A 10,157-nucleotide genomic window follows, 5' to 3' on the forward strand; every position below is an offset into this window, starting at 1 on the left:
TCGATCCATTGTCCCCATTCACTGAGCACCAAGACGTCCAAGAAGGAAAGCCCATGAATAGCTTTTCATATCATATACCCAAAGTCTAGCAATGCCTGACATTTAATAGATGCCCCATAAATTTTATTAAATGGATAAAATATAAATATATCTCTGTAAGATAACAGAAAATAGCTACACTAAGAAAAGCAGAACACAAGCAGGTACATACACGTTAGTTTTAACTATACATAAATACTGTAAACAAAGGGAATTGAATTGAAATGACACATAAAGAGAATTCTACACCCACTAGGTTCTTCTAGTCTGACAACTCACATAAGTTTAAATTGTTCTTTCTTAATAACTCATCTATCCTTCAGTTGTTGTTCCAAGTACTGAGATGTAACGCTGGCTCCAACTACCCTCTAACTTGTCTAGAATGAATGAACAGTTAGTTTAAATCAAGATCCTTCTGAAATTCATTAATCATTTATTGCTTAACTGCTATGTGTCAGGACATTGAGCCAGAAACACAATGATGAAGAGCATATTGTCTTTGAGAAGCTGAAAAACAATATTAGCCCTGAGCTTTTCAAATGAGGAAACACACACAAACCTTGTCTATTTTGTTATTTTTCCTTGACCAGGTCTGCAAGGTTTAAACCTAAGAGGAGAGAGGAGTCATGGACTTCTACACATAAAGGAATAGCAAAGATTGAATCATGATATAGTTAGGATGTATGTCCTCTCCAAATCTCATGTTGACACGTGATCCACAATGTTGGTGGTGGAGTCTTACAGGAGGTGTTTGGGTCATGAGGTGGATCTGTCATGAATGGCTTGGCGTTGTCCCATTGGTGATAACTGAGTTCTCTGTCAATTCCTACCAGAGCTGGTTGTTTAAAGAGCCTAGCACTTCCTTCCCTCCCTCTTGCTCCCTCTCTCACCATGTGACACACCAGCCGCCCTTCCCTTCTGCCATGACTAAAAGCTTCCTGAGGCCTTACCAGAAGCCAAACAGATGCTAAATCCATGCTTCTTGTACAGCCTGCAGAATCATGAGTGAAATAAACCTCTTTCTTTATAAATGACCCAGTCTTGGGTACTCCTTTATAGCATCACAAAACGGATTAACAAAAATATCCAGCTAAATTATCCTGGGGACCTGTTACCATTCGCCTTGGAATCTCTTTCTTCCTTCCCAACACCCCCACCTCTCCTAATCCTGGGCAAGCTGACCTGGACGTATGTAGGATGAAATCAAACAATGGTCTTGTCCCAAAGGTTATTTGGGAGACCAGAATTCCAACCTGTTTTCCAGGACAAATGATTAAATAATTTCCTCTCACTCTTTGCCTTTTCCTAGTTTACTCAGTCTCTACAATCTACGAAGCGATGTTTAAAAGCTTACTTAAGCGAGTGCTCCCAGTCAGTATGATAAATCACACACAAACACACGACCTCTGACACCCCTCAAATCACGGAGTTAAACCGGTTTCTAAGAGACCTGAAATGAAAAGTGAAAAAAGGAAATACTAATAACAGATGGTACAAGCCCATGCACTTATCCTACACAAATAACTAGGCTGACAGCAAAGAAAACCCTAAAAGGTCCTCAAGTTCTCAGGTGAGTTGAAACTACATTGCTAAGCAGAACCCATGTCACACCGTCACTGACTAAACAAATATTTTTCAAAATGACCCAAGTAGCAGGAAAGCAAAGCATCCATTCCCTATTTATAACATTTCAATTCGCAGGAGTATCTTTCCATCTTAGCCATGGCACCCTTGCCCGTCAGTCACACCACAGGAAAATGCTTACCAATGACTGCACATCCTCCCCTTTCAATCCACACACAGGTTGCTCTCAGTTTATAACCAGCAGTTTTAGCTAAACTTCCAAGCACCATCGTGGAGCAGAACTGCTCATTAAATTTCTGGAAAGAGAATGTTCAACTCTTGGGTAAAGTCATTCTCTTTACAGAAAACAAAATTCTGGTAAATTAAGGTGACCTCTCTCCTACCAACAACTTGCAGAAAAAGCAGTGTGCACAAAGCCACACTGACCTAGATTTAAATCCTCTCCAGCAGTTGCCAACCGCATGACCATATGATTTTTCAAACTCCATTCCCTTATCTGTAAAATGGGGCTAATGCTACTACCTCAGGGACTTGACAGATGTACTGAGATCATTTGTAGAAGGTATTCCACACAATGTCAAAGATAAGTACTCAATAAATAAGAGCCAGTGACAGCAATATCAGTGATTAATATTAACACTCACTTGCTTATTCCTCCCCTCTGGGCTCTCAGAGCTGAAGCCCTATTGAATCCACAGCTGCTCTCATTTGATTCCAGGATTCATGGACTCACTCCTCTCCTCTCTCCTAAATCCATTAAGCTCATGTTCCTTTTCCCAAAACAGGTTTGCAAGGGCGCCAAGCAACAGAGCCACACAGCAGTACTGACAGCAGACAAACAAATAGAAAAGTATATAAAGATTAGATAATGAACCTTGCTATGACTTAGCTTACTAAGTGCCTCCCTTACTTTTCTTGTTTTTATTTTTGTGTAGCACAAAGTCTTAGGTATAATTTTTAAATATGAAGCCACAGGGCAATGTCCTGATCCCCACCCACACCCTGCTCAGTCCCACACCTGCCTGAGATCTCTCTGAGTGCAACTTTCCCACCACTGCACACATCTGTCATCTCCAAAGCCAGGATACTGGCAAGAAAATCTTCTGGTGACCTTTAGCACCTCTCAAGAACAGTGAGATCGCCACTGCTCACTGATCTCACTGACATCACTATTGCTTACTATTGCTTTGAGTCAACAGCCTAAGTATCAGTGAAGCCCACCTCTGTATAGCCCTCAGTCCTGCCTGTACTCACTGATATCTGCCAGGTTCCTCCCAGGTTATAAGCTCTACCCAAGCTCCTCTCCTCTTGGATTCAGGCTAGAAATGAAGGTGGTAAGAAAGCTGGGTGGCAGCGTGCAAGCCAATTTAGGATTCCCATTTTATTTTTTGGTATTTGACAAACACAAACACTGGGGCAAGGCCAGTATTTATTCATGATCTCGCCCCTATCCTAAATAATCAAAGCTCAGCAGCTGTTGCTGCTACAGCCACAAGGCCCAGCCTTCTGCTAATGCTAAATGAGGATTCAACTTTGGGAACCAAATTGATTCCTATTACAGCTCCCATTGTCATTCTGTCAGATGTATCTTTGCCTAATGGTCCACACTGAGTCAGCTCCAAGTGATCACTGGACACATGCCCAAAGCTCTGAGATAACCTGGGCTCTTCTTGTCACAGAAGAGAAGCACCTGAGTTTGCCAAGAAGTTGCTGGTGACCTGGCATCACTGGAATTTGCCAGGCCTGCTTGGGGAAAGAAAGCCAACAGAATATTAGTGCTTACTGGAAAATAAGCACAAGGAAAAGTCACTCAATTCATACCAGCCCCTGAATAGTAATGATCTGATAATGCACCTGACCATTTCGTGTCACCAAAAAAAAAAAAAAAAAAGGATGTTTATTTAAGGCACTTGGAGTTTACATGCTTTATGAAGGACCAGCTGAACACAAAATTAATTTGCAAACTGTCTATGCAGCCTCCAAAGAGCCTTCACCTCTCATCTTCGTGGATATAGTCGCCTACAAAGTTAAAGTGTGATGTCTCCACATTCTGGTCTGCAATGCAGAAAGGACAAAGACCATCTGCCAGAGCCAGCCCAGAAGCTCCCATCTATTTGTTCCGACCCAGTAAGAGCATACCTGCAGAAAAGGACTGTCTGCAAACTGCCCCAGAAAATACAGCATTAACTGTGCTTACCATATCCTGCTTGACAGACTTTGTCTACATTCAGCCATACTAAAACATGTCATGCAGGCATTTGATGGATATATGCCTTTTCAAGTCCCCCTTTTTTCCCTTCCCAACTTAAGGTAGTTCTTAAATACCATTTACAAGGAATTTTTTTTTATTGCTGATTTGATTTACTTGTGTAGTTTATTTACACTAGAGGTGTGTTTGTTTTGGACTGGACTTGAGGAATATTCAAACATATGTCTTCAGAAACAGTTCAGATGACAGAGCTCAATTCCATCATACACATTTTGACTGTAATGATAACTCATGGGGTCGGTCAGGATGCCTGCATTCCAGCACAGGTTCTGCGCTCCCCATTCCTCTGATTAGAAGTTGCTTTCTCTACTGAGGCTAATGTATGTCATTCCCAGATTTGAAAGTGTTTTTTTTTTTTTTTTCTCTTATTCTCAGACTGAGAGCCAAAGTTACTTCAGATATTTTAAAGATCTTAACATCAATCATATTTTGTGTATTAAGGTAAGTACACTACATTCATCCACTGATTCCATATGAGAGAGTAAAACCCAACCAGCACTGGTGATGGCCACGCTCATTTTATATACCATACACAAATTGTACCTTCACGGCAAGATCCAAATCCCAACTCATCCCTGGGTTCCCACTGCCCAGAACAGTGCCTCACTTAGAAAGGGTGCTTGATGCAGTTTCATTTGTAAACATAAAAAAGCAGTCACTTCCCCAGTACTTTTTTTCTCTCAACCAAAAAATATAGGGTGTTAAATCAGTATTTTTTATGCTCCCTTCCAGCTTTCACATTCTAGGATTGTAGAGCTAAGATATACAGGAGGGAGAAAATCTTTTGGATATAATAATATCAGCTCTAATTTAAAGTTCTGCTTGAATTTGCCACCAAGTCTTGACATAATTCAGAACTTCAGCCCCCACCAGACCACTCCACGCCTGCCCAAACAGCCAAAGTGAATTGCCAATGTACCAGGTAATGTACTTTGATAAATGAAGGTCAGGAGGTAGCACTAAGCTACATGGCTAGTTTCAGTAACAGAGAAAAACACTATTACTTGGCACTTTCTAGGCAAACACACAGCTGGACAGGCTATAACAGCAAATAGCCCCTTATCTGGAATTCATAATGCTTGCAAAAGAGTGTTTTCTAAAACTTCAGACCTCATATCCTTACCAATTATGGCTCCCTTCTCTTCTGACGGCCTCACTGCCAAAATCCTATCTATGCAGTTAAAGCGAGCTCCCCGAGGGCAAGGGTCATCTCTGACTAAGTAGTGTCACCCTGGGCAAGCCATTCTAGAGCATTCCTTATCACTGGCACAAACCTAAAGCTCTCATTGATCTTGTCTCTGCCTTACAGAGATATGATATAGCAAGGGTGAGTGTCTCAGGCAGAATAGTACAATTGGTAAAGTCAAGATAGTGGAAGGTAGGCCGGGCGCGGTGGCTCACGCCTGTAATCCCAGCACTTTGGGAGGCCGAGGCGGGCGGATCACGAGGTCAGGAGATCGAGACCATCCTGGCTAACACGGTGAAACCCCCGTCTCTACTAAAAATACAAAAAATTAGCAGGGCGAGGTGGCAGGCGCCTGTAGTCCCAGCTAAGCGGGAGGCTGAGGCAGCAGAATGGCTTGAACCCCGGGGGGCGGAGCCTGCAGTGAGCCGAGATTGCGCCACTGCACTCCAGCCTGGGTGAAAGAGCGAGACTCCGTCTCAAAAAAAAAAAAAAAAAGATAGTGGAAGGTAAGCTTAGATTCTGAAGACAAAGCGCACCCACGCACACTAGACTTACTGGGTGTCGAGCAACAAGAATGTTTTGTCGGCCGGGCGTGGTGGCTCAAGCCTGTAATCTCAGCACTTTGGGAGGCCGAGGCGGGCGGATCACAAGGTCAGGAGATCGAGACCATCCTGGCTAACACGGTGAAACCCCGTCTCTACTAAAAATACAAAAAATTAGCCGGGCGTGTTGGTGGGCGCCTGTAGTCCCAGCTACTGGGGAGGCTGAGGTAGGAGAATGGCGTGAACCCCCGGAGGCGGAGCTTGCAGTGAGCAGAGATCGCGCCACTGCACTCCAGCCTGGGGGACACAGCAAGACTCCGTCTCAAAAAAAAAAGAATGTTTTGTCCACCTGAGCCCCAGACTTTTGAACCCAGCTGTTGTCTTTCAGTGTATGTTTTACTTTCTATTATCATGCAGACACTCATCAGAAATAGAAGTGCAAGCAGCAAGAATACTTCCTTCCAAAGGCATTCCTGTAATTCTCATTCACGTTCTGTAACAAACCAAACCACCTCCTTAACTTTTCCCCAGTGAGCCTTCTCTGTTGTTACATTTTATTATCAAGCAATTTGGACTTGTGAAACACGCAGTGTGGCACAGAGCTAAGGGAGGACGTGAGCTGAAGAGCCAGGCAGTCCTGGGTTCTGGCCCCAGCAATATCACGTGCAAGCTGTGTGGCCTGGAACAAACCAGTGAAGTTCTGGGAGCTTCCATTTTCTCAACTATAAAAAGGAGATAATATCACCTGCTTCACAAAGATGCTATGAATAAACAAGATACTGTATACAAAGCACTTGGCATGTAGCAATTGCTCTCTCTCTACATATACAATTGCTACATACATGTGTATACATTATATCATATTGTGTACCTCTATATTTGTATTTTTATAAGCTTATAGTAAGCTATTTTTCATGCAGTTAGCCGGTCATGACAAACAAAAAGTCACAACACAAAAATGATGACAATAAATATTATCACACCAAAAGGGAGATATTTGAAAGAAGAGCATTAAAAGACATAATAAATAGAACACTTTACTGGGATTATTACTTTTTAATCTAACTGTAATATGTGGGCAGGCCACTAACTTGCCCACCTCCCCCAGTAGTGTTCTGAGTACCCTGCCACGTGTACCCAGGCTCCAGTACCTGGTGTCCGTCATGTTCACATGGCCAAGGATCTCAATGGGATAAATACTTCTTGGAACGGTATCATGAGGTCATCATTTTACACATTAACAAAGCCTGTCCTGTGGACTTGGGCATGCAGAATAAGAATGTGAAAGCCAAAAGGCATTTCCTCCCCACCCTGGATGGGGATTATAACATAGTCTCTACTGATTCCTGGCACACCCTCCAGTCACCCTTCAGGATGAAGGGCTCAACCTCATGCCATTCCATGAATTCACCTGAAGTCTTTTTAGCATAGCTAGCAGAAGAATAAGGAATCCTGTATTGGTTATCAACTTGAGACTGCTCCTAAGCCCCATTATAAATTTTATTTTTTTCAAAGTAGCCAAACTTAAATTGTCAGGTCTTTAGTTGCAAATCCAGTGCACAATTTTTAGGGTAGGTTGAGTTTGATGACTTATTTTTTATTTTGGTTTTGGAGACAGGGTCCCATTCTGTCACTCAAGCTGGAGTGCCTGGGCATGGTCACAGCTCACTGCAGCCTCAACATCCTAGGCTCAAGCCATCCTCCCACCTCAGCCTCCTGAGTAGCTGGGCATACAGGCGCACACCACCGCCACACCCACCTAATTTCTTGTAGAGATGGGGTCTCACTATGTTGCCCAGGCAAATCTCGAACTCCTGGACTCAAGCAATCCTCCCACCTTGGCCTCCCAAAATGCTGGAATTACAGGCAGAAGCCAGGGTGCCTAGCCTGATGATTCAAGAAAAGGAGCTGGGCCCTTTCTCAGTTAGTTAAAGCAACCTACCCTTTGATTACATCAAGACCTTTGTTTAATTACCTACCTCATGCTAAAAGGTAAAATAAATGGAGTATTGCACAATGACAAGATTTAATCTGGGAATGGACTCTATGAGGCATATAATAATCAGATTTGTTGGAAGCACCCGAAACATAGTAGTGGATCTAAGGCCGTGAAAAAGGAAATGATGATAGTTCTCACTCCACTGAACTAGGATCAGTGTTCCCATGGACCTAGATGTGTTTCTCTCCACACCAAGACTGTCAATCCAGGTTCATTGTCCCAAGAGACTCCCCGACTACTGCTTACCATCCACCACACTTGTTTCAAAGATATAAACCTTGGCCATGCCATTAATAAGTGGGCAGAAAAGAGTTTCTGAAGGGAGACTGGGACTTGCCTCATTATTAATGCTAACAGTAACAAACTTTTCTTTAGTCTCTCTCTTCCTCTTAAAACACACACACAAGGAACCAGAGTGTCTGTAGGATGAATTCCCAGGCCATAGCAACTGCAATGTCCTGAGATCTAAGCAGTTCTTGGCTGGCCAGGCGTTAAGCCCTTTTGGGGAAGGAGACAGCAAGCCTGCTTTTCCCTTACACAGCTCTGCCATGAAAACAAGCTCTTGTTTTTTGGGGTTTTTTTTTTGTTCGGTTTTTAGCTAAGAATTTCCATCCCTCCTGCAGGGATAAAAGACAGGCAAGGGAAGCTGAAGGCTTTGATCTCAAATTTTCTTCCACCTAACTTGCCCCTTCACCCCAATATTTGGAAATAAAGGGAGGGAATTTGGGGGAAGTTGAGGTTAAGTTTTTGGTCAAGATGATTGACCCGAGATGTGGATGCAGCTTAGGCGATGGGGGAGACTGCACCACCCTGCAGGGTCACCTGCCTAGCCACAGGTAAACCAGGGATCGGAAAGACTGTAGAAAATTCATCTTCCTTTACACATATCTCCTTCCCCTTCCCCCCATTCCAGTGCCAGCGCGCTGGCTGGCTGGAAGCCGGCGCTTTGGAGGCGCCGGAGAGTGGGTCTAAGGGTGATATTTCGGCATGCAGAAACTCAGACCCCACCCGAGCCAAGAAGGAAGAGAGAGGGTAAAGGGATTGAGGAGGGGGCGGCTTGCGCCCTGCTCGGGAATGCACCGCGCGACAGTACCCAGAGGTCTCCGGTGCCCGGCGCGCACCGGTACCACTCTCTTCCACTGCGGTAGCATCCCGACATGACATTGCAGCTGCAACAAAGCGCCGGCCTCGGCCGGCCCTCGGAGCCCCACACCGCGGCAAGGCCCCACACCACGCAGAGGGGCAGTGGCCGATGGGTGGGGGGCTGTGGCTGCGGGCGTGGGGAGCGCGAGGTAGGCCGAGTGGGGGAAAAGCCCTCAAATGCGCAGAAGCCGGGCGGCTACCTCTAGCGTCTCCTCCAGCAAAGCCAGACTACAAGGAAAACAATTCGTCTTCATTCCCGAGCCCCGGCTGAGCCCTGAGATTCCCCCAAATAACCTAGTCGAGGCCCTCTGGTGTGTTGCCTTCCCTTGCAAACCCCTCAGTGCCCCGTAACCCAGTCGGCCGGGCCCCGCGCCTCCCTAAGCCCCCAGCCCGGAGACCCGCCCGGCTCCCCGGGAGCGGTTCCTTCTGCTCCGGCGCCGCCGCCACCCCCGGTCCACGCAAGCACTCACCAGGAGAAGGGAGACCGCGATCATCGTGGCTCTGGCTCGGCAGGCGATGCGGCTGCAGGAGGCGAGGGCGGTGCTGCTGCTCGCAGAGGTCCCCATGGCTGAACCGGGGACTCGCAGGGGCGCCCCGGGCGCGCGGGGCAGCTGGAATCGGCGGCTGCTTCTGCCCAGCGCCGCATCCACCGCCGCCTCCCGGGCCGGGAGCCCATCTACCTCCAACACCCCATGTGCACTGCTGCAGCCGGGCAGAGGAGGGAGGCGGCAAGGGAGGCTCTAGGGGCGCTCAGCACCTGCCCAGCGGCGCGGCCGCCCAGGCGGGGAGAAGCCGCCGCGACTGCAGCCCGCGTCTCCGGGTGCTCTCCTCCGACAGCGGCTGAGGAGAACCAGGGAGGAGGACTGGGCGCGAGAGAGCAAAGGAACAACTTCCCATAGCGAAGCTTCCAGCCACTGCCAACCACCCTCCTCCGCTGCCTAGACTGGCTGGCGAGAGACTGAGTCGGTGGCTACCGGGCGCAGGGACACACGTGGTGGCGCCGAAGGGGCGGGGGACCGGCCCTTTGTGATGTCACCCGGGAGGAGGCCGGGCTCTTTGTGCGGTTGGAAAGGGGAAGGCGTTCCAGGTAGAGCGGGGAGGGAGAGGGTGCCCCTTGGCGTTCGCTGAGGAAATTGCACGCGCCTGTTGACCCAGGGAAAGCCCTGAGAAAGCATCTCACCCCGATCTAACTTTACTTATTTTTTCCAAGATAATTCCAACTAAATTATTTCAGCTGCAGACGGCTTTCCATTGTTTCGGACACGATGATTAAATCAGAGAGCGATGGTGAATAGACCACAGAGCACATAGATCAACTGCGTGACAAAAAAAAGAGACCCGTGTATTGCTTCTCAAACTTTGCTGCCCTGTGGAATCACCTGGAGAGTTCAAAAC

The 10,157-nt window shown here is 46.6% G+C and overlaps 1 protein-coding gene across 1 annotated transcript in view; it reads right to left on the bottom strand.

The window, feature by feature from the left end:
• Positions 1-9,819, bottom strand: part of TNFRSF21 (TNF receptor superfamily member 21) — a 74,140-nt gene extending 64,321 nt beyond the window's left edge. The window contains exon 1 of the mRNA XM_055263603.2: positions 9,233-9,819. Within this exon, the coding sequence (XP_055119578.1) occupies positions 9,233-9,328 (96 nt within the window). The 5' untranslated portion in view covers positions 9,329-9,819. The remainder of the gene's footprint in view (positions 1-9,232) is intronic.
• Between the last annotated feature and the right edge of the window lie 338 nt (positions 9,820-10,157).

The sequence above is a fragment of the Symphalangus syndactylus genome, chromosome 23 (assembly GCF_028878055.3).
Source record: "Symphalangus syndactylus isolate Jambi chromosome 23, NHGRI_mSymSyn1-v2.1_pri, whole genome shotgun sequence".
Classification (NCBI taxonomy): domain Eukaryota; kingdom Metazoa; phylum Chordata; class Mammalia; order Primates; family Hylobatidae; genus Symphalangus; species Symphalangus syndactylus.